The sequence below is a fragment of the Erithacus rubecula genome (assembly GCF_903797595.1).
Source record: "Erithacus rubecula genome assembly, chromosome: 8".
Taxonomy (NCBI): domain Eukaryota; kingdom Metazoa; phylum Chordata; class Aves; order Passeriformes; family Muscicapidae; genus Erithacus; species Erithacus rubecula.
The window spans coordinates 11136358-11161507 of NC_136659.1; the positions used below are offsets into that span (position 1 = coordinate 11136358).

The window sequence follows — 25150 nt, forward strand, 5'->3', positions numbered from 1 at the left end:
TTTTGTTTGTTTTTCTCACTATTTTGATGACTTTAATTACGTTAAAGCTAGCAGGAGTATGTTGGAAATGCATTTGAGACCAACACACTTGCAAACTACAAATACTAGATCTAATGCTTATTGGCTGCAACATGATGTTCAGCATTACAGAATGAAGTATACCATTAAAAAACTTCAAATTCACATCAGAAAGGGTGTTCAAATAAATCTGCACTTTAACTGGACAGTGATACGGAAGTATCAATTTTATGAAATTTTCCAAATGAAAATTAAAGGAGTTATACAGCAATTTAAAGGGGCATCTTGCAACAATAATTTAATAGGTATTTTTACTTCATCCCTTTGCTCTCTGCAGAATGAAAATATAGTTCACCTTTTAAACACCTTTCAGCCAAAAAGCTGCTCACAATAAATCCCTGAAAAGGATAATCAAGCTAGAGTTCATACTCCCAACATTCTGTAATTTCTTAAAATTACAAAGTCCAAACAAATGAGTTGTACAATGGCAGCGTATTGTAATGTGCATCAAGGAGCATTTCATTTTTCCCTACTGAAGTATATGCATACATCAGAATATTGAATCTACCCTTCCTCACCTCAGAATTGCAAGTATGTGCATGAATGCACATATATGGAGGGAAAAAATCATAGTGTTCTGCTTTTTGTCCTTTTATAATGCTGCACTTGCACTCAAACAGTGCAGAAATCTAAATCTAGTGCCTCGAGTACCAAATGTTCTAAAAGAAGACAGCAGAGTGAATTTAGGATAAGGAGGTTTGATTTAAGTCTAAACATTTGTCACAGGTGTCAAAAAATTTAAGTATGTTTTGTACTTTGTTTAGTATTTAGCATACGTAATCAGAAACCCAGCAGATTATTCCTCCACCCATATCCCAGACACTTGTAATTTTATTTCTGCCACAGCACTTTGGAATGTACTGAACACAGTGTATAAAGATTTGCTATGATCTTGACACACCTTAGCATAGTCTGAGACACGTCTAGAAGCATTAATGATAAACACGATGCACAGCACTGCAGAGTCTGGTACTACAGCTGGTTTGTAGGTACTTGTGATGACCTGATTTGTAAGGTAAATCTTCAACAGTACTTGGCTGAAAAACAACAAAACAAGCTCCCATAACTAAAACACTGCATTAAAAGGGCAATTTGTGAGAAGTCACAGATGTACAACATTCAGAACAAAGAAAATAACTTTTTTTTACAGGGATAAATTTGAACTCTTTTTAAAAAGACTGATATGGAGTAGGTATAGATACACAAGAACAAAACAAAATGCAATGAATGAAAGAAACATAACAAAAGGCACATGATCAAAATGAGACATGTAAAAGTATTTTAAAAGGTAATTTGACTGGGGTTTTTGCCAATTTGAATTTACACAGGTACATCTGACTTCCCAACCTGAAGCCAGTAAAGCTGTTTCACTTTGCTGAAATAGTTTTCACAGTGTGGGACTCCACACAAAAAAACAGCATTTAAAAAAGGTTGTAAAATTTGACTGGATATCAATTAAAGTGTCCTAAAACGCATGTCATGACAAATATAGAAAGTAGATAACCTTGCTAATGAACAACTTTACTTTTTAAAATACTAAAATTAAGTATTTCTTAGAAAATCAGCTGACACTCCTGACCTTTTCTTTCCCAAATACTTAAGCAAATTTCCTTTGTGATAGTCTACAAAGCATAAACTTGGTACTTCCAGTCATGACTTACCATTTGTCTCCACTAGGAAAATTTTATTTCATAATGAAGAGCTTAACCATATACATCTTTTGACATTTCTACAGAAATATAAGACTTGTAGCTTCATCTCAGCTTTGCCTTAGTTCCATCTGTGCATGACTGGTGGTCCTTAAAATTTAGCTTCCATTTAGAAATTGTCAGGTTTTCCTCCTGATAAGCCTATTTATTCTTTACCTGAATTTCTACATAAGATGCCATTGAATTCACTTTATGAATGTATGATATGACAACTAGGCTACCAAAGTGACTCATCAAACCACAAAAAACCTTCAAATATTTTAATGACTTTTAATGTAAATTTGAAAAAAAAAAAAATCTATTTTAAATAAAGCTTAAAAAAACCAAAATCCCCACCAAATTCAACTATCAGCAATATCACACTGTGTCATTCATTGTTCTGAAGATCTTAAAGAGTATCATTCAAAGAGAGCCTGTTGTTTGTAACTGCTTACATTTATCCTTCACAGTGACAGTGAAACCAAAGTGCCCACATAAAAAGAGTAACTCTTTCCTGCAGGTTTACAGTTCGTAAACTTCCAGGATATTGTACAGGACTTAAGCAGAAAGGATGAACTTTCCCCTTTTCCATTAATCCAAAAAGAGATACAGGGATGGAGAGAGAATGCCAAACATTCTCCAGTGTAACCAGAAATGTGCTTCCAAGCAGTATCATCTAATATAAGTACCAGCCAGTGCCCACACACCAGTCATATACATTCGAGTCTTGGCTCAATGGCACAAGTTCTGCATTTGCTAGAGAAGGGAGAATTAATGAAAATAAGGGTTAAAAAACCTCAAAAGATTATATATACCAAGGCAATGAAGTGTGATCCTTCTGGGGGAAAAAAAAGGACTGTCGGTACCCCTTTGCACAAACGGCATTGCTAGAAAAGCATTTCACATTGAAGCTTCAGTGTTTCTGGCAAACTATTGTCTCTATCCCTGAGACAGCACCTTGACAGTATGGCCTGTCTGGACTGCAGGATTCCTCAAATGACTCCATCATTGCATTCAGGGACATTGAGAAAGCAGCTGAAAGGGGTGGGGGTATCCCAACAGCCATGACACAAAAGACAGCAGCCTGAGAAATACTCTTTACCCGAATACACCTTTCAATTCGGTGATCAGCACCTCTCAACAACAGCAACAACAAAAATGAAGCAGAGCTGGTCATTATTTCCTGGGGAAGTAGTGTTCCCTTCCCACTTACAAACCAAATTGATTTAACAGCATGGTGGTGTCTAACTTTTAGTCTAAATGCAGAATGACCCTGTGTCCTGGAGGGGAAGACATGTAACATTACAAACGGCTACAACGCCATCAGAAGTGCATTGTAACCTACATTACCAACCTAGAATCCTCTCTCTGAGGGAAAACAGTTTCTTAATATGCATGTCTCACTTGCTGAACATCAAAAGCTTCTGGGATGAGAGACTGGGAGCAGTCAAGAAAAAACTACCCTCATTTTAATGAAAAAAAGTGCTGTAGGCAGCCAGGAGCAGCAATGACAATCCCCTCCCCAGAATTGATTGCACAGACTCAGAGAGGTCCAAAGTCACACTAGAATCTCTGAGGCACTCCTGGTTCTGAGAAAGACAAGTCAGGATCCAGTAGTCTTTGCAGTACTGTAGACCAAGAAAACAAACCCGTTTCTATTTCTTAACAAAGCCAAAGCATCATCTCATAGGGATCACATTCACCATTTCTGCCGGTGTCTCCAGTCTCACAGTGTTGAAATGGGACTGATCAGCCTACGATGGATTGCACATCACCCAAGGAGAAAGGAAGGCATGGAAAAAGGCATACAGTACATAATATACTGCTTCACAACCATGTTTACAAGGGAGAAGGAGGATAAAGGTGAGGGAAGAATTATTGCTGTTTCAGTAATACAGTATGATAGCTAAACCAAATCAAACGAGATCACAACAGTCAGTATTTTCACACTATGGGATGATGGTTCATGTTTTGCCTAAAGATGAACTTGCCAGGGATTAAGGGGGAAGAGGGACTACTAAGGAAGGGAGTCAAAGTTACACCTGGGATATGAGCTGCATATTGAAACTTGGAGATCGAGACTGCTTGGTTAGGGGAGCTCCTGGGGAAAGGAGATCTTTACCTTCCCCAGCTTGGCCTAGCCGGTCCTCCTGTAGGCTGATAGTTGAAAACCGATTGGTGTTGCCAGCTGCCAGACTGGTAAAACCCTCTGTACCAGCTCCAACACTGGAGCCTGCCTGACTGCCATTGACATAGTCAAATGATTTACTGGAGGAAGCACTGGCGGTCCTGATCAGGCCCAAACTGTTGGCTTTTGGCACCACCTGCCCAGCAGGCAGGCTGAGGTGTTTCTTAGTAGGTGTCATCTCAATCACATCTCCATCCAGGTCAGAGGATTGGTGCGTGTACTGCTTTCGAGCTACTGAATCTCGAGGGCTCTCACTGGATTTTGCTGCAGAAGAGGTTTCTTTCTCCTTCGGGGAACGCCCACTTGCTGTTTTCCTTAAGCTGCCCTTCTGGGATACAGAGGATAGAGGTTTGGTCCCAGCTGGCTGGCTGCTGAGGGAAGCTCCCGATGAAAATCCTTCATCTGCATCATTAAGGTTCACAGACTCTTCTCTTCCATTTACATCTTCAGTATCTATTAAGAAAAAAAGAAGCGACCAAAAAACCCCCAAACCAATCAGAAAACACAGAATGCATTCAAGTCACCTGAAGACAAAGATGTGCACAGAAGATCAAAACAAACCTCATTTGCTAATCCACTTTGATTCCACCTGTTTAATTTTTTTTTTTTTTGATTCTCAGCCAAATTTCCTGCCATATTTAGCAGGATAACAGAGTCTAACAGAAAGTGCTCCCTGAGCTTGATTGGCCTTTCATCTATAATTACTTTTATCAGTCAGAATATTGGTTCCAAACTTCATCTATAAGCAGGAATTAGGGCCCATTTGGTTAATTTGTTTTAGCTCGGTCTACAAGCATTGCTACCCATTCTCCTACTACATGCCATTAAAAAAAAACCAAAACAAACCCACCACCCTTTCAGACTTTTTTTATCCTATTTTGAGGCAAGATTTAAGGATCTCTTCCAGTCAGAGTAAATTCTGGTAAGTGCTCAGTAAGCTTCAGAATTAGACTTCTTCCTAGCCTAGCAATCAATGTTCCAACAGAGGCAGAAGGCTTCTCTTGTGTGTAGCTGGCACTTTGACCATACTTTCTATTGGAGAATAACCTAATTCTTATTTCTCCCTTCCCCAAAACTCAACCCTCCCTGAATTTATAGCAATCCCATCCAGGTGCTTCTACCATATTTACTTTTATCTCAACATCTGAATTTTTCAGAGGGAAAAAAAGGCAACTCCTGCATTAAGAGAAATTAAATCTGAAACATTTTATGTTATAGAAAAAGCACTGTGCTTTTGACTGGAATCTCAGAGGGAAAATAAAAGCATTATAATATTATTTCTTAAATCCTTATTTTTATCCTTATGATTAGGGCTGCACACAAATATTTTTTTCTTTGAACCTTATTCCAGTCTTTTTCTAAGCTCCAAGTTCTCAGAAGTTGTTTTTGTTTTAGCAGAAAACTGAGCAGCATTCAAATTTCAAAACTGAAAATGGAGCTACAGTTTTTGTTCCATGTATCTCATTTCAATGGGAAAAAGGCATAAATTTTCACCACGCTAGCAAAAAAGGAGTCACTCAAGCTGTAAGAATTTTGCTTTTCTTTGTAAAAGCTATAGAATCTGATTATTTGGTAGAAATACAGACCCAGCTAAAGCTGCTGTGGTGCTCTACTGTTAAGATTGTTCAACCCAGCTTGCCACCAAGCAAACATGTTTAAATCTTTTTTGTGGAATGCGAGAAACATGGTGGCAAGTATCTGAGAGAGTCTAGCATTTGAGTGGAAGCTCACCCTCTCATGCTGAGTGTTAGCTAAGGAACATTTTACATCATGGTAAACAGAACAGACAAAAAGCTTTTGGCGTTGTTGCCACCTCTGTGTATCAGAAATATGGCCTGATCCAATTTCACATTTCTGAGGTGCAATGCAAAACCAAAACTTTATATGGAGGCTTCATTACACTGCTCTACATTTACTACTTCTTCTCAGGAAACTTTGCCTTGGAATTACCATTCTGCAATTTTTCATAGTTCTATTTGACTCATTAGCCTCCCAGATACAGAAAAATAATTTAGTTCATGTTACTGCAGTCTTCCTTCCTTGGTTAAGCCTTTTGCCTTAGAAAAAGAATATCCTTAGGTTCCCAAAGCAATTATTAAAATGAAGGCTGCATTACTTGCTCTAACTTCCTACAACCACATTTAAAATGCATGTACTTTCCCCACTTCCTGACCACCCTGTCTGGTCAAACTAGGTCTTCCTCTTCTCCTTGACACACACTTGTCTTTTCTTCCACTAGACAGTGACATATTTTATCCACAAGCCACATCGACATTCCCCCCTCCAGCCTTCCCACACACAAAGGTACTGATAAAAATCAGACATTATTGGAACATACCAAAAGCAAGACCACTTTTTCAATTAACCAACATTTAGGTTTCTTTATATAACCATGCAAAGCTGGATGAAAGCATGTTCAGTTACAAGCAGCAAGAGAAGCAGCTGAAGTCCCCTCTCAAGCCCTTCTTATTCAATAGAAAGATGTGGAACTTGTAAGAAGGTATCTCCAGACAACACTGCTAAGGTTTTTATTATTACAGGAACATCAGTAGTTTTCAAAGTTTATGTTAAAACTCTGCAGAGTAATAGGATGCTAAAACAGATATACTACTGAGGGACAGTGAAGCAGACTAGTTATACTGAAAAAGTGGCATTTTAGGCACAGGATTTTAAGATAAGCCTGAGAGGGGTTGTTGCAAGCTTTTGGATGCTGCAACTATACAGAAGCCCAAGCTGCTCAGCAGTGCTCAAAAATGAAGAAGATAGAGAAGATAACATGCAAGAGAGTTTCTGCCTAGTCAGACCCACATACCCACAGAGGTTCCCAATGGGATTAAAGCAATTCAGCAAACATGTTGTTTTCCTAATACATCTTATTTTTCCTCTAAAAAGTGCCCTCAGAAATAATAAAAAAATGTCTGAATTCTTACACACTCTGAGAAGGAAAACAGGATGACATAACAACAAAGTTTTCTCTTTCTCTCTTTTGTTTGTTTTTGCTTTGGTTATGTTCCAATATGTTTTTATGTTTGGTTATGTTCCAATAGACCAATAAGACAATTTCAAAAAGAAGCAAAAACTAAAAATCTACTCCCTTCCAAATATTCTTTCTTTTAAGGCCAAAAGAGAGACAGTGCAACCCAACAGAAATCATATCCATTGCACTACAGTGTGTATTCAGGACTCTCACTGTTCCTTATCAGGATAAATCTGTCCTCAAATAACTTGCTATTTGTGCATATATACAACTAGGACTTTAGATACAGACTCAGTGTTCTGCACTGACCCAAAATAGTGCACGTAACCGCAGCTGCAACCACCCAGAAGCAGAATACCTTGTACTGCATTACTGAGTCATTCCTGGAGTCTTGTCTTTTTCTACTTAAAGGGTCAAAACACTGGTCTGAAGAAAGGGGTTTTATACACCTTTTTAAAATTACTTTTAGCATGTTTATCCTTCCTACACCTGAAGATTGAAAAATCACTAGAAGTGAACAGTCTCTCCTTGTGCTGTTTGACATCAAACTGGTATTTAAGAGAGGGAATTTTCTGGCTGAAGCTTTCCGTGAAATCAGCATCAGAAAATGAACAGACCCCTGGATATACACCCACAATTTTATGTTGATAATCAAGCCAAACTCCTTTCCTTGGCTTTCTCCCAGATGCTATCAGCAGGAGAACTCAGTTTGATCAAGAATGCAATTACACATTGCTAACGTTACAGAAGTAAATGGTATTCAGTCCATTTGTATTGAAGCAGAGAAAGTGGAATGATGCCTTATTCAAGAATATGCCAAATTATATCAATGGCTTCAAAAAAGACTAAAATGCATCATCTTTATCAACTTCTCTTCCTAGTTCCTGTCTGTCCCAGAAGGTTCTCTGCAGCTCAGGACTTCTCTATATCCTTCAGGTCATGCACATGCAAAGAGTTATAAAACGGAGTAAGATCAAGTGAAAAGTGAATTTAAGAGAAGACAGGATCATTTACTGAGCATGCTCAAATTCACAATGCACCAAGTAGATTAGAAACCTGCACTAAATATTTTTATGCCACTCTCTTCTACAAAAGCATGAGATCTTATTGTTTGATAGCAACTTTAAGTGTAACACTTCAGTGGTAACACAACATTTAAGTCTCCAAATTCTCCAGATTATTGTTTCCTGAAGAACAAATCTGAAGAACAAATGTAGCTCATATCTGAATGTGCAAATAAATCTCATTTATGATCAACTAATGTCCTTATAGAGGCTGGAAACACCAAAGGAATGTTCACATAGAGAACATAGAGAAGTTTAAGATAGGAAATCACTTTAAAATATGTTGAGCTAAATCTGTAAGAAATTAATTCCCATCTCTGAGGAGAAATCATGATTCAAGTTCAGTACCTGAAACTGTGCCTCTCATCAAGGAAATCATCTTACTCAAAAGTAGATGAACTTAAGTAAAATAAAATTTTACCACCTACTCTCTCTGCTATTCTTGGCTGCCAAGCAGACCTCTGAAGCCCTACAGCCTTTGGGTGGACAGCACAACTGAGAAAGAAAGCAGTAACTGTTTATAAAGTTTTTAGAAACATGACAAACTCATTTCATCCTGAAAATACGAGCACCTTTTTGGTGCTTGTAGAGCAGCCAGCTCTAAATGAGTTGTACATATATGAATTTTCAATAAAGAATGACTGCCAAATAAAATATCAGTAATTGTATACTTGTCTTAGATAGGCTTGACTTCTAATTGCAACAGGAAACTTCATTCTTGAAAATTTAAGAACTGCAGACTAACAAGACACTATTTTAACTAAGATGGAATCAAATCTATTTATACTCTGTACTGTCTATTTCTCAGTGCTAGATTCATGTTCATCTGGTGCATATTTTTTCTTCTTAATATCAGATTAAACATGCTCAGTAATAGAAAGATTCCAAGCAATCCCAAAGCTCTTGGATATTACCCCTGTCTTTTTGTTTTTTGGTTTTTTTTGTTTTTTGTGCCATGCCAAGCAGTGTTTCACCACACAGATGCAAGCCCCAGGCCAGCCCACACGATAACAAAAGGTAGTTCTGACCTGATGTTAGGTATATAGGGGATGTGTGTATTGCAAAGAAAGCTAATACACCCTGGGATAGCGGAAACACACACTAGAATGGAAAGAAGTTCTGCTTGGGGATAAAGAGCCAGGATCCTCCTCCAGCAACTGCCTCACTGACTTCTGCCTCCTCATGTCTGTCCTACCCTCTGGTGTGGCTGCTGCCAGGGTGGGCTCCGGGAAGCCATGCTCAGGGGTCCTGCGCACCAGCACCTCCCCCTCTTGCTCACGTTTGATCCCTAGGTCTGTGCAGCCGTGTTGGATCGGTGAGCCAGGAATGCTTGAGTCAGCCTCGATTGAGAAGTCAAAGCCATCTGGGATTCAACATATAACATTTTAGTGCTTTTCTATTCCTTGCTTGGCATTCCAACCCAGGCAGGGAAAATAGAAAGTTTAGACGGACATGGAACAAACACAGAACACTACCCATGCTTAGTTAGAAGTGGTAGAACACCCACAGAAAGGGACAGGTGGGCTGTACTGTAGACCAGAGACCAGCAAATGAATATAATGGCTGAATATAACTACAGTGAAGACAAACACGATGCAGAGTCCTGAAAACAGGAGACAGCTACTTGTTGTCCTGAACATCCTGATTCAGCTCAAGACCAGAGGTCAGCAAATCTTTTTGCACGTGACCAAGAAGAATAAAAAATAAAAGGGGAAAGAAATGTACCACAGGAAAATATGTAATTCCTGTTTTCAGACCTTTTACTCTCAGTTGATTCTTATGTTAGTCTCCTTTTTACCTTCACTGACTTTTGCAGTTTTTTTAAACTAATGTTTTATAAATGAAGTAACAAAGCTTTTAAAGTAGACAAAGTGATTTCAAAGCAAGTTTTTTGCTAGACCTACCCTGAGGATGTCATCACATCAAGGAAAAGGGTTCTTCATACAGCCAAGCACACTTCCATACGATGTAAGTACTCACTGAGGAAAGACTACTTCTAAATAAACTATCCCAACCTATTTAATAGCTCCTAATAAACTGGGTCATATGATGGTAGGTATGATGCTCAGTTTTACTCTCTCCAACTGCCATCTGTAGCTTCAGGCAGCTTGAATCCTATTAAAGTCTAGATGTTAGCATTCATTTCCTGAGCTATTTACAATGGGAGGCAGTTGATTTTTAGTGCAGATTAAATAAAACACTCTAATTCTAAGCCACACTTTACTCCTACTAATTTCATACTGTGATACATGGAGAAAAAAGAAGTCTTATTAAACATTTTTTAGTTTCTCCATTTCCTCATCTACTTCACAGTTTATCACATAATCAAAACCAAAACAAACACCCAAAATGTTCATGCAGTGCTCTGAAGATGTATAATATTATATACCATTATGGAGTATCACTTTCAAAAACAAACAAGAAGCCCCCCCAATGTTCTATAAACATTTAAAGTCAGAAGCCAGCTTACAGTGATGATGATGATTACAGTACATTGCAATATGTGCTCCTGGCAGAGGAAGCTCACCTTCTCTCCTCCAGCGATGACGACGGATAGAAGCTGTTGTAATTGCACTCCGAGAAATTCTTGGAACTGTTGGAGTTACCTCTACTTTCAGTACCTTCTGGCCTTCTTGTGATGCATCAGGAGCATCAAAAGGCAGTGAATTCTTCATGGCATTTGCAACCTAAGACAAAAGTAAGATGCTGTACTACTATCCTTGATTACACTAATGGTAATATTGGAGCTCTTGCTAGATACAGAAAGGAGATCAAGCAAGAATTGGTAATTATGCCAGATTCCTCTCAAGATGGAGGACTCCATGCCCAGGATTCAAAAGCCCATCACAAACCTATTCTGAAAACCAGAGTTAATTTTCTCCTTATTTCTGAGGTAATTAATTTTGTTCTGTCTTTGCCATCTGTAATGACAGACGTTAACAACACACACAGGAAGGTCTCCATCCAAAAGAGACTGCAATATGACAAGGCAAATACCATTTATGTTTTATGACAGGAACATCAATAAAACTAAGCTACAGCCAAGCCAATGCAAACAGCCAGTGGCCTTTTGCACAGGGGGAGGGGGCTGATTTCCACCACACCTTTCCCCATACCACTCTCCACCCCTCCCTAAAAACAACCCCAACAGAAGCTAACCAAGGGGATTAGGCTGCAGGTACTTGCAAGATTTATTTAGGAAAAAAAATATTTGCAACCAAAGCAATGAGCATCAAGTTATTAAAATACACTCATCTTTATTAAACCTACTTTTTTATTGTAATAACCTATTATAAAGTCAGAAGTGATGTTTTGCAGGTTTGAGGAGAACAAGTAACTTCTTTTAGCTTTGATGTTTTAATTGCTTCTTTAAGTTTCCCATAAAATGCCTTTGGGATTAGAAGTTTACTTTTAAAAAAAGACAAAACCAACTTTCATAAGGCTTCTTACTTTAGTTAATTGTTCAACAAAAGTGAACTTGTGTACTGGCTCCAGAAAAGCAAACTGGTTCTCTATGGCATGTGCAATATTCAACAGTAACAAAGCTGATGCACCCTAAGTACTACTCAAAGCTTCAAAATACCCCCAAAACCACAACCCATGAAATGAACCTTGATTTTCCAAAATCTTCTACTCTCTGGAGTTGCTACCTGTTTTGAATCTCTACCCTTGTCAGTATACCAAAAAAAAAAATCTAAAAATTCTTAGCAAAATACTTCTGCACCATGATCAGAATCGTGACAGAGCATTTCTGCTTGTTGAACCTTTTAACAGCTGGTCCTATCTAGCAGCACAAACTGTACTTCTGGGGACAGAGGAAAACCATATGGAGATAAAAATCAATGCAACAGTAGATCTTTGAAACAATCTAAACAACCAGTCTGAATGAGTCACAGTCCTTGTCTGACAAAAACACCCTCAAAACCACGATTTTTCAGGATGCAAAAACACTTGCTCATGATGTCTAATCCAGCACTGAAAGGCAGGAAAACAAACACAGAGCACAATTCAGACTTGGCAAGCCAAGTCTGAGCTATCAATGACAAAGGAAGGTTGGTTTCAGGCCAGACATCCACTCTTGCCTACCAGAAAGGAGCTCTGAGGAAAGAACATTCAATAAGAGCAGCAAGCACATCAATAAAATACATTGGATAAAGCTGCTGTCAAAATAGGGAATTGCTGATGCATGGTTCCTGTGCACTGGCCTTGGAAAGCCTGTGTGTCTCTGCTCTGAAGATTGGGATTTCTGTCTGAAAAACATGCAGAGCTCTTTGTTCCGAGGAAAAGACTGACTGGAATCAGTCTGCTCCCCAGCTGCAAGGTGCCACTAATTCTGACACTTGGTGATCAGTTTGGCTCTGTAGAACCCCTCAGGTTTCCTGACCAGTACCCAATGTTTGTTAACAGAAATACTTTACTTCAACCAGAAAAGGCCTTTCCCTTGTGTTACTTCCTGCCCTTTACACTGCAGTCTCTGGGTGACAGAAGACCACTTCTACATTTACAGCTATTTCACAGCTTTCTGATGCCCATTTTCCATCTGGGAGTTTTTAAGCTTAGGTGTTTTTTTTCCCTACAGACAACAAAACCTAAAACCCTATATAAATAAGAGCATACATCTACTAAATGGTCAAAAATGTTTCTCCAAGAAACAAACACAGGGATCATGATGTTTGTCATTGTAATGATGACTCATGATATTCCCATAATTGCACAAACTAATACTTGAATACAGGTATCTAAAAATAATCCTAATGAGGGTATTTGACTGAATATTAAATAGACTTCAAAGAATTTGCTTCTCTTAGGAAATCCTAGGTAGAAACTGAATTTAGCAAATAACCTGTGAAGCATCCCAGATGGTATTTATTTGGTGCCAGTAGTTTTAGATTTAAAATACAGAATTTTACAATGCTGCTAAATTATATACATATCCTGAAGAAAGCAAGGAGAACAAAGGGCTCCAATCTTAGAAAAAGTCATATTGCTTAAATATATAGCATGAGGGCAAAGACATGCAGGTAATTTTTTTACTAAAATGGACAACTTCTTCAAGCTACTTTTAAAAAATGTTAGTAAAACAATTCAGGAAGTAAACAATGATCATAGTATTAAAACTAAACAAAAAAAAAAGCCCTCCCCCAACAGGCCTGCATGCATATGCAGGAGAAACTGAGAAACCTGACAACTAGGATGGGTAAAAATTGGTGATGTCATGATGTCACCAAACAATGGGATGGAGAATCAATGGAGCTTTGGAAAAAAATAAAGACATTCTAGAAGATTCTTACAATTAGAAATAATCTCTAAGGACAAAGTGATTAAAAATAAACAATGAAAACTAAAAATTGTCACATCATCAAGTTCCAGATCCTCCCACACACTTTCAAATGTAGTACTTTGATAGGATGGCCCAATTCAGCAGGTTCAATATTTAATCTGAAACTTTCAATCTGATGGAGTGATGAGTCATTTCCAAAAGGAACCAACTATTACAATAATTCAATGGATAGCAGGCATTTTAAATGCAGCAGTGTCAGAAAGCCTGTAGATAAATTTTACAGCCAATATTAATACATTTGGAGAATAATTTTATGCAATTTAGTTCAGAAAAGAGTGATGTCAGTGCCACATAAAAAGATTTTTGCCAATCTGCTCCTTTGTCAGTTATGTAAAAAGCAGTGACATTTTACTGCTGTTAGTTCAGAGGAGGACTAAAAGCTTCGAGCCACAATTCTGATACAGAAACTGAAACAGCAATCTAATTTCCTTTATTCTCCTTAATTTTCCCTCTCTTTTGATTCTCATTCCTACACCTACATTCCTACAAAAATTTCTCCTTTCTCTCTTTCAACCTTCTCATCCTTCCCAATCATATCCATGTGCATCCAGCCCAGTTTCACCACTTTGCCCATTTCTCTTCCCTCTTTTCATGATTGGAACAGCAAATACAGTGAAAACTGAAAAAATCCCCACCTCAATCAGAACTACTCCATTTTACTGCTGTTCTCCAAACAAGGTAAAGATTAAGATCTGTTGTGACTTTTATCAAACAAAATCTGGTACTGACTCTGAGATTGGAGCTCCTTTTCACTTTCAGCTGTATCCTGCTGTTGCTTTATCTATTTATTCATCAGTTAAAACCCACAGCTTATTCTCAACCCTGATGAAGGTCTAGAAGCAAAGAAAACACCTTTTTGCAACCAATGCCCTGAAACATACAACTATTCAGTTAAGCTTCTTTGAACCACTCATCAGTAGCTTATGTCAAATCAACACAGATATTTTGAGCCAACTGCAATATATTAGCAAAATCCTAGCTTTCAAAAAGTCCCAGAAGATCCCAACACCCTGACTTAATACTCAGCAGAAAAAATATGGTATAAATAGCTATGTTGCAAACACCAGCTGTTAACAAATCACTTGCATTTGATAGTGCAGTGAATGGACACAAAAGCTTTCATTACCAGTCCACTTGAGAAATACATCCATACTCCTCTTAACCAAGGCCATAAATTACAATGGATTGTTTCTTACCAGCAGGGGCTGTGAGTAGAGTTCCAGCTGTGCTCTGTAAATTATGTCCTCCAATACCTCCTGGCCAAGCTCCCACTGACCATTATATCTAAAAAGTAAAGACAGGCATTTATCTTCCACATCTTATGAATACAAACTTGCCCTTTTTTCTGCACAAATCCAGCTTTGCACTTCTCAGTTTATGAAGAAAATTCATCAACTGTACGTACACCCCATTGTACTTTCACTTCTTCTGACAGTACAACATATTTTATTACATTGTTGGTGTAACAAGAAAGCTGTTCCATGTTCCCTCCAAACAAGGCAAAATTGATGCCATAATCAGGACAAACTTTAAAAAAATGGAGTCAATATGCAAACATTAATGTTACTTAGTAGAACTGAATTTGTACCAGAAATATATTCTTGCTACCTCAGATGCTACTGACATTTAAGAGGTCTGCATTTCATCAGTTTATCTTGGCATCCAAGCTCATTATGCTTGTGAACAGAAGGTATCTGTGGTAGTGGCAAGGTGAAAAAAGCTGCAAGCAGAAGCCTAACTCTCTTCAGCATCTACTGCTGGCCCTTCATCACCTAATTCAGTGCTGACAAAAATATTTTCAAATTATCTGTTGGCTGATAAGCAAGTAATGAGAAATACACTAATTGAGTACAAACTTGTGTTAGAACTGGTTTTTTTCAATTATAAAACAAGTGACATTTATATTTTAATTCATGTAAAAGCAGACCTTTCTCTTCAAGTAAGAAAACCCTGTTCTACTTACATGGCATAATAGACACCTGTGAGCAGCTGCACCATGAAGTCAGGGTCTAACACCACTCTACCACAGTGCTCCTTCCAGCGTTTTTCATGCTGCCGTGGGAATCCACTCACACACAGCCTAAAAACAGCACCATTACAAGAAAGTATTAACTCTACAGAGCCTACAAATATCTTCATATCACAGAGATTTTAGTTCTTTTTGAATTTATTTTAAAAATATAAATACACATAAATGCAACATTCCTATGTTGCATTCCTCATCATTAGAGCAGTTTTGTAGCAGTGCCTTGATACATGGCTTCCTGACAGTCCAGTGTTACTCCCATGTAGCCAATAACTCCACCTGTTCTCCTCAAATCATAACCAGCTTCTAAAGAACAAGGTGGCAAGATGCTCTGTACTAACCAGGAGATTCTCCCTAAAATTCAGTAACTGGAAGTTTCTTTAAAGGAAACATTTCAGTGGTACAGAAGAGAAGCATGTCACCTCCCATCAAATGTATGATGACAGCATGCAGTCACCTTATACCTAAAGTCAGATATATTATAGTGTTTGAGAACTGCTCTCAGCTACCTTGTAAGAAATATTTCTGACCCTTGAAAATGGGGCCTGCATTCCCATATACTGCCTACATTAAAAACAGGTTAATTTATTATATCCTTATTGCATCAATTTACTATCTTAATCTTCATCATGGAAGCAACACATGGCCACTGATACACAGCAACTGTGGCACTGTCTCCAAAACAACAGAAATCCCTTGCATACAAAATGTTGTCTTGCTTCTCTACTCAAAGAACAGATCTAATTTTCAGATGCAGGAAAATGAAATGTATTTGGCAAATTTAGCATAGGCACAACTCAACTGAAAATGATGGAAGCACACCAAGAACTTATCCATCCCAATCAGAAAGCACTTTTCTTTACTGGATGAATATTTAAAAGTCTATATGACCCTGAAGACTACTTCAAAGGCAAGTGTCTCACCTGGAACCCATTGTACAAAGTGACTGGTAAGAAGAAGCAGGCATGTAGACAATAGCTGAATTGTAGCACAGCATAAGAAAGCTCAGCACTTCAAACCTGAAAAGAGAAAGATCTTGCATTGTTTATATTCTTAATATTTAACTTAACACAAGAAATCTACAATTCAGTCTCAAAAAGCATCCCACAGGAAGAAGTGTCAGAAGTAAACACACAAATCCTTTAATCCTCTTTCATTATAATTCACTAACTTGAAACAGCCTATCAAAGGTTCACTATAAACACTTAAATTTATTATCCCGAAAATCTGGAAAGCCATTAGCATATGCAGAAACTATGAAGAAAACAAGATATAGCATAATATTTGGATAGTTAGAGAAGTGGAAATGTCTCCAACGCATTCAAAATTATTTTATCAGTTTTCCCAGTGCCATCTTTAGGTAAAGCTGGCAGTCATTAAACAGCAGGGCAATTTCTCTCACTCCTGGTTCTGTCCATCCACTTAGCTCCATTCCTTTTTTCCAGTAAAAAAAGGAGTCACAATTCCTGATCCAAAATTGAATTTTGTTACATTTCCAGGAAAAATTGAATAGACAACCATAAAACCAAAAATATTCTTTGCAGACACAATGACAGAGAAATTACACTTCAAAATTAACTAGCAGAAGAACACACTAGGATGGAACAAAGAAAATTATACCTCAAGACTACTAAGGCTGCTCTCTAGATTAAATTCCAAGCACTTAATGCTGAGAAAAGACTGATCACAAAATTCTTTTGTTTAAGGACTTGTCTTCCTAGTGAAGCACCTTTAATATTAAGTGTACATCCACCTACCGGTTCTGTGCTGTGAAGGTTTCTCTTTGAGGATGAAGATCACTGTAAACTACTCTGATAAGATCATGCTGACTTAATGCTCCTTCAGTTAAAGCCATGGATCCAATGGTAGAGGGCTAGAAGTAGGTAGTGGGAGAAGGAAGAAAGCAGCAGGAAGAAGTTGAGTTGTAAGTAAAAATTCCCTAAAAGCATTACAACTTCCAGCTACCTAAGGCAAAAGACACACTTATCTTGTGATCTGTAAAAATTAAGATTTCTTCAGAATACAATAAATCTAAGAACATTACCTAGTTTCATTATTATAAAGGGTACACACTTAAAAGTAATTCAGCAGGTGAGAGCGAATTTCAATTTTGATTCTTACATATCCATGTACAGTAAGTTTGTCCTCATCACACAGACCTTTTGTCCAGGAACAGTAGTGAAAGAAAAACACAATTCCAAGTTCTAACTGACCTAAGGAAGAGTTACAAGGAAGGCTACTTTTATGCTAGCATATAAGATGCAAAAAAACACAGTTGCAACTACACCATAACTAACCTCTATTAAAAATGGGCAGTCAGCAAAGATTTTTTAACATTTATATTCCTGTTTTTTTACAAATTCTATTGCATTCTATTACACTAACTGCAAACTACAATGACAACATACTGTAAAAAGATGCATCTAAAATAGCATCAAATGGATCCAGTTTCCATTTCTCTAATAGATCCTATTTTAATTTACCACAGCAGCTCTCTTACCTCATGATATATCGAGGGTTTAGATAATGAAGGGATGGTGAAAGACAAAACTTTGTTGTTTCCATCTTTGTCAGCAATTTCCTGCATTGAAAACAAAACCAGAACTCAAACAGAAGTAAGGAGACAGGAGCTGGAATTCCTTAGAAGGAATTTAACAAGTAAGTTAGATGTCCTGATCTGGTAAGACTACTAACACCCCAAGGACTTTGTGCATTTGCAAAATATCAACAATATGAACATGCATATTTAATAAGTGGGAAAAGACCTCTATCACAATCTGCTCTGCAGAATTAAAAAAACACCAGCACTGGCTCCTTAATCAGTGAGACTTAAGATACTGACACAGAAGGGCTGATGAGTCACTTGCTGACAATGGGTAATATTTCATAATAAATGCGCAACAGAGAAAAGGTGAACTCAAGGGGACTGCAAAATTTTCTCAGGAGGAAACACACACAATGTTTTCTTCAAAGGCTTTCAAACTGGTCCGATTTTGTAGTTGCTAGGCTACTACATAACCCTGCATACAAACCCTGCAGTTTTTAAAGAAAATATCCTAGGAGCAATTATATAAGACTACACCAAAAAGGAGTCTAAAATCCTGGCTTTGCACTTTGTACAGCAAATTTTCAAACAATAAGCTCCAGTCATTCCAGTTTATGTAAAAGTTTAGCCCAAGGTAGCACAGTACTAGGCTTCAAGGATTATAACAGGAGGATGGCTGACAGAATTTATCAGAACAAAAGATTAATTTATCCCTTTCACTTTCTAAGTATTCAGAAAATTACTTCACTCTCAGTATATATGCAGAAAAATATCAGCTTCATTAAAGATAAAAAATAGTGGAAGCCACTGTTCATTTTAAGGTCTCTTTCTGAATACGGAGAGAATGGAGAAATTACTGTCTTTAAAAAATATGACTCACCAACATGACTTTCAAATGAACAGCAGAGCATTAATGAAAAAAAAGGAGAAAATATAAACGTGGTACTTCAATCCAATAAACAGTATAAAAAATCCATTTCCAAGGAGCTTCCAGTGTTTTTTTTTCTACCAGAATAAATCTAAAATAACTACATCTTCCAGCTGTTAGAGCTGATCTACAGACACAGAACTTGAATACATTTTATTTTTAAGAACCACAGTTTGGCTATTCTGTGTCTTATGTGCAGAAATACAAACCACAATTTAAAGGAGGGGTTTACTACAGCATTAGAGGGAAGGATGATACTTCAGTAGAGTATGGTTTAAGGTCCTATACCACAGAAATTCCCACTAGAGAATGGCTCTCATGGCAGTATTACTGAATTTATCAAACAGCTCCATAATACTACAAAAGTAAATATTTCCAGGCTAGGGGAAGGATGTAAAAAACCACTTTTACATCCACAAATCTAATAATTTATCTAATAATAAGTTACTTTTACTTTTTCTTAAAACCACAGTTCCCCTCAAGACAATTGTCTGACTCAAATGCACACACATGCATGTATCTGAGTGCTCACATGCAGAGTGGCTTCACCTTCAAGCTACCCTGTTCAGAGTAGGTGGAAGGGCAGGGGAAGTGACATATCAAGACTGATTAAGCATATGAGCCTGACAATCAATAAGAAGTAATTTTTGGCAACATTAAGGAAGGCTCCCTAACTTCCTTACAAACAGAAGTATATAAAAGTTTGAGAAAGCCCATAAGATGATCCTTTTCAGTGAAAATGTTTTTTCCAAAAAAGCTATTTTTCCCCACTCATCTCACTTACCAGGTTGTAAATGCCAAGCAGCAGTGCTTCAATGCAACCATTGCTCTGCCTATCCCTGCTGGCAGTGAGACGCAGATAAACCCAGATCAACTCTGGCAAAAACTGCAGCGTGAATCTCTTGAGCCGAACCTCAGAACTCCGATAAAGTTCAAAGAGCTGGTGGCAAACAGGCTCCAGGAGCTGCAGAAAGGCAAAAAAGCTAATCACTTACTGGTGGGTTTCTCTAATAAGGGAGAGTGAAACAACAAATGTAAGGGCTATATCATAGAGTCACTGCAGACAGTAAAATTTGCACTCCCTGATGGCAAGCGAGCGAATGAATCACACTGGTATCTGCAATTGTTCAAGGAGATGCACAGGGACAGGCCTACACAGTATTTGGACATGTGGCCACTACAGCCACTACCTTGTGTGCTTGGAGATTTTTCTCTCTTTTTTGTCAGTACAAGAGTTATTTTCTGTACATATAGTAATTTCAGGCGTGTGACTGACACATGGTTTGAACTATGTGCACCGTAAAACTTTAGTGCAGTTGTAAGGTCTAGGAAAGTACAAAGGTTACAGATCAGCTGCTAATGACAAGTCCATTGACAGAAAAATGAATTAATTTCTTACCTACACTCTTGTGTCTCAAAACCAATAACTGAGCATGCTCATTACAACACAAACTGATCTTTTCATTTTGAGTTGCACTTCAGGTTCCAGTGTAAGAATGAAAAAAAGTCATCATGTCATGTGTCATCATATCATGTCAGTGTGATAAAAGCATGAGGTAAGCCTGCCATTTTAAGAGCTTACAATGCTAAACTAATACCCAAGATATATCCATGGAACTTTTAGGGAACAGGAAAAAAAGCAGGAAGAACTACACTAAACAGTCTTATTCTTTCCCATGATGAGTCAAGTTTTTATTACCAAAATCAAAACTTGATGTGGGGAAAAAATTGAAAAAAATTTGAAATTTCCAAGACAAATTTTTGTAAGGTTTGTGACCACAATCTAATATTGTGTTGTACCAAATGGGATGATCTGACACGAGGAAAATATTTATGGGATTCACAATCCAAAAAGACAGAGGCATACATTTAACCTAAGGCATCCATATTCCTATAGAAGAGCTACACAGAGTCAGAAAACAGAGGCCACAATCTCAAGCCTTCTTCTAACAGTACATGCTTCGTGCATACAGACATATAGATTAGATAAGGCATATATGACCCCTCTTTCACTCCCAGGCATATGCACCTTAGGACTTCCAGAGCATCAGCAGCATATTTCATGGAGTTCGATGCATTATTTTTTCATTAGTTTGTCTATTCATCATAATCATAGTACCACAAATTTCCTGTGGAATTGAGGGTCACACTTTTGCTATGTTGCACAAAGATATATTTCTGTGGTTTAATGTGAACCATCCACCTCTTAAAAAACTTAGGAGCCCCTTGCTAACAGCAGTGGAACCAACATTTCTGCAAGTGAATTTGAATGTTTTAGAAATGTGCAATGCCATAAAGAATGTACATAATTGTACATAAGAATGTACAATTTCACACACCTCTACTTACACTTCAATATTTTACACTGATATATTACACAAATTTGACAGAATTATCTTTTAAGAGAGCATCACCAAGGAAACAGTTTCCTTTCCAACACACAACATTCTGGTCAATGTAGCACACCATATTTAACCACTGATTACGTAAGCCATGACACGACATTTACGTAAAATAAAACTCAGCTGCCAGAGAAATCTCTTCTTAAACAAGGCTCTGGTGTAAGTACCTTGTGTAACAAGGCTTCTGATTGACAGACTTTTACTCTAAGCTAGAAGCCAGCATTTACAGCAGAAGCAGAGAGACACTACTAGAAGAGCAATGACATTGATAATGTTGGTACAGAATGAGAGAAGTCCAGTCATTTAGAACAAATGGATTTTCACAAGTCAGATAAATCTGTCTATCTATACACATCTATATTTATATACATGTATACATTTCAGATGTTCAAATATAAAGAGTGGTTACTAAGTAACTCAGACATCACTAAATAAATGTGTAGCTTTTCCTTTAAAAGAAAATACGATAAAGAAGAGAACAGAAAGAAGAAAAAGAAATCTCTGAAAACAGAACATACAAGCATATCTGCAAAAAGATGACAAGTGCAAGAAAAGCTAAAAATATTATCAGAAAACAGTTACATACAATGGCAATGCTATAAATAGTACTTCTATTAGATTAGAAATGACAGCAGCCCAAAGCTGTTTTCTATTTGAAATTAGCCAGCCTAATTCAAGTCCCACTAAAAACAGTGGAAAAGAAAAATTTATTTCAACTGAGATGACATTCAACCAGAGCAGTTAAGTTTATTTAACTGCTTTCAAACAAAAATTTCATAAAATTAGTCTTTTAAGGTAAAGACTAGGGAGACATGCTCCCTAGAAAGATAAAAGCAATATCCAGTCAGTGGTGATGTAAGCATTCAAATTCTCTTTTTTTCTAGTAGTTGTCATATTTGTTGTGGAAAATGTTTAACAACTGCAATCATTTAGGTAAAAACCTGGAACTACTACAGCACTTCTGGTGTGCTCAGAACTGTAAGAAACTTTTAAGCTTTTCCACAAGAAAAAGTTGCCATCACAAAGATGCTACAACACCAATATTTTCAAAAGCACAAACACCCAGGATTTTTTAATCAAAGTACAGCATGATATTCTCCCACCTGGAAACACAAAACTTGACACCCTGAGAAAGAATAAATGTTTCCCTGGCATACTAGTTATCTAGCTTTCCAAAGAGACAACCTCTTCCAAGTAATTCTCTGAATACACATACTGAGAAGACACTGGATAAACAGAGGAAATGGAGCTTTTGTCATCAGTAGCGGGTGTATACATGAACTGGAACATACTTATTAATTCCAAAGATCTTTCAGTCCAAAGTCCATGCAAACTGAGTAGTACAGAAGTCAGCAAAAAAATAACACAGTAAAATTCTCTTATAATCCTCTCTCTTTCCTAACAAACAAAATAATTTTAATTATAGGAGCTTTCCTATTAGCACAAGCAGCAGTAAGCATAAAAAACAAATGACATTTTTATTGGCTTAAACATGCAGTGACAATGATCTAATTTTCACTCTTCATTTTATACCTCACAGAGATGCAAACCAGTCATGTTTTAAGGAAGGTGATGAATAGCTTTCCTTGGGCTTATTTTATAAGTTTGCCAAATCCTAAGAGTCATATCTTGAAGTTAAATAAAATGTTTCATAAAACGCATGACAAATATTGGAGATCCTTGCCTTTTTGAAGAATTCAATTGTACAAAATAAAATGTGCTTATTTTAGACTTCACTATAACATAACATAACTATAACATTTATTATTTGAAGAGTACTGGGTCTGGGATTGCTTGGCATTGCAAAGGTGATCTCACTGTTTCACAACTGCCCTGAGTTAAACCTAATTAGACCCACATGAATATTGAAAATTTGAATTTCGGTATCACATTAACTTGACATCCACAGAGTATTGTCTACAGCCATAAACCACCCCTAAAAATTATAAAACTATCTGAAAAACAGTACTTCAAAAGCACTTTACTTCTGAATTCAAATACTACACAAAAATCAGTATATTATTCAACTAAATTAGCTGTTTATGAGCAAGATCACTCTACACTTCATGCAAATTTCTGCTCCAGTCATCTTTATCTCTATATTTTAAAAAGCCAGGGCACTTCCCCAAAGGCAGATAGTAACAATTGTATTTAACTTGTCAATATGTTTGCCTTCATTTAATAGCTCACAAACTAGTAGACACCTGCCAAGAGAGAGAAACAACTGGAGTGTTTGGTTCCTAAGCATGCTGATTCCATGTTAAATTAATCATCTTGGTCTTACCAAGACAGAATCATGTGATTCTAGAAAAATTCATGCTTGCCCTAAACAGTTTGCCACTTTCCAGAAGTTTTAAAAATCTGTCAACTTTATGATTGAACTGTACTAAAGAATTACTTGTCCATCAAGTTTAAGAATCCAGAAAGTGTATTTTTATAATAGTGTACTACATATGCTTAATCTTCATAAGCCATTAATTACCCTTCCAACAAATAATGGCCTATAATGCATATTTAAAAACCCTTCTCAGTTAGGGAGAAGTATTACTCAGAATTATGTAAAGTCATGAATTCACTTTGGTTATATTTCTCACACACAAATAGCTTTGGAAGAAGTGCAACAAGGAAATACATCCTGCCTTAACAGGTAGGACCTGAAGCTGGACATCTTTGTGTCTAGGATTGCTTATCTTACACGTGATATCAGAGTCAGGCCCAAACAGCAACAGCTGCTCCAACGAGTAATATTTGACTAGCATCATAAGCAATAACATCACCCTAAAAAAATACCCTTTTTTAAAGAGCAAAGAACCAAATCCGGCTCTTTGCTCTTTAAAAAAAAAAAAAAATCAAATGCTTATTCTCAAACAATGAGAAGCTTTTACATTTTCAGGAATCTACACAAACACAAATACATGGACAGCAGCAATGGTGGCTTCAGGTTGAAGAGAGAATAACAGCAGCTTTTCATTACAAGGAAAAAGGTCACTATGCAGGTTATTTATAATACTGAAATGAAGCTGACAGCTATGAAGCCTTTTTTTAAAAAAAAAAATCGCATGAGCATTATGCAATCTCCTTGAAGCTCAATCAAGCATTCAGCTTCCTAAAACAGCTGAGCTGTACTTGGGAAAATAAAGAACTTCCTTGCTATGTACACTACCCATTTAATTTATAAATATATGAGAAGTCACAGATGATACATCAAGTATTTGTAAGCATTTTACCTAAAGTAGTTTACATGTCAGAGAATGGTATGCTTGCACAATTTATTCAAGAAGTTATTTTTCACACACTTGCCCAGAAATGCTCCTCTCAGAAGCCAATGGGTTAGAAAGCTCAGTTTAATGTCACTTACAAAATAAATCATGTACAAGGGTAAGCTAAGTTTTCATTGTGTCTATTTATATTTTGGGGCCCTGGTTATGCTCTTGCTTATAAGTGTAAACCAAATTACACAAAAGTGATACTAGTATAAGCACGAGAAGGTCTTGTTATCTTAATGGCATTTAAAAATTTATTCCATCCTCCACTGCAATAAGCTACCACACAAGAAGTACACTGATCTTTCTAAGTTTCACTGTAAGGCCTCATTTGTCTCAGTTAAGACTGAAAGGTGGTTTCAGGGAACTAAAAAAAATCTAACTTTTAAAATATTTCCAAACTCAAATCCTCCTCAAAAAAAAAAAAAAAAACCAACAAAAGAAACCCAAACCAAAACACCAAAACCAACTTGTGCCAAATAAAACACAACAGTCAGCTGTGGCAAGGACAATCTAGCAGAGAGCAAAAACATTGGAAATATTGGAAGTATTTTTGGAAGCAGATGAGATTGTGTCTTACTAGAAAGTCATTAAAGTAACTGTCAAAAAACAAGAGTCTAAAAATAGGGATGATACCCATGTTGGACTAC

At 37.1% G+C, this 25150-nt stretch overlaps 1 protein-coding gene across 8 annotated transcripts in view; it reads right to left on the minus strand.

The window, feature by feature from the left end:
* The window catches only part of HYCC2 (hyccin PI4KA lipid kinase complex subunit 2), a 45311-nt gene continuing 20161 nt past the window's right edge, over positions 1-25150 (minus strand). For 4 of the 8 annotated variants that reach the window (XM_079311496.1, XM_079311495.1, XM_079311498.1 and 1 more), the window contains 9 exons: positions 19620-19799; positions 17863-17943; positions 17120-17235; positions 16286-16381; positions 15300-15416; positions 14533-14620; positions 10523-10682; positions 9191-9358; positions 1-4407 (listed from right to left, as the gene is read on the minus strand). In XM_079311496.1, the coding sequence (XP_079167622.1) occupies positions 3803-4407; positions 9191-9358; positions 10523-10682; positions 14533-14620; positions 15300-15416; positions 16286-16381; positions 17120-17235; positions 17863-17943; positions 19620-19799 (1611 nt within the window). In that variant the 3' untranslated portion in view covers positions 1-3802. The remainder of the gene's footprint in view (positions 4408-9190; positions 9359-10522; positions 10683-14532; positions 14621-15299; positions 15417-16285; positions 16382-17119; positions 17236-17862; positions 17944-19619; positions 19800-25150) is intronic. The other 4 variants (XM_079311499.1, XM_079311500.1, XM_079311502.1 and 1 more) reach the window with 1 other exon arrangement.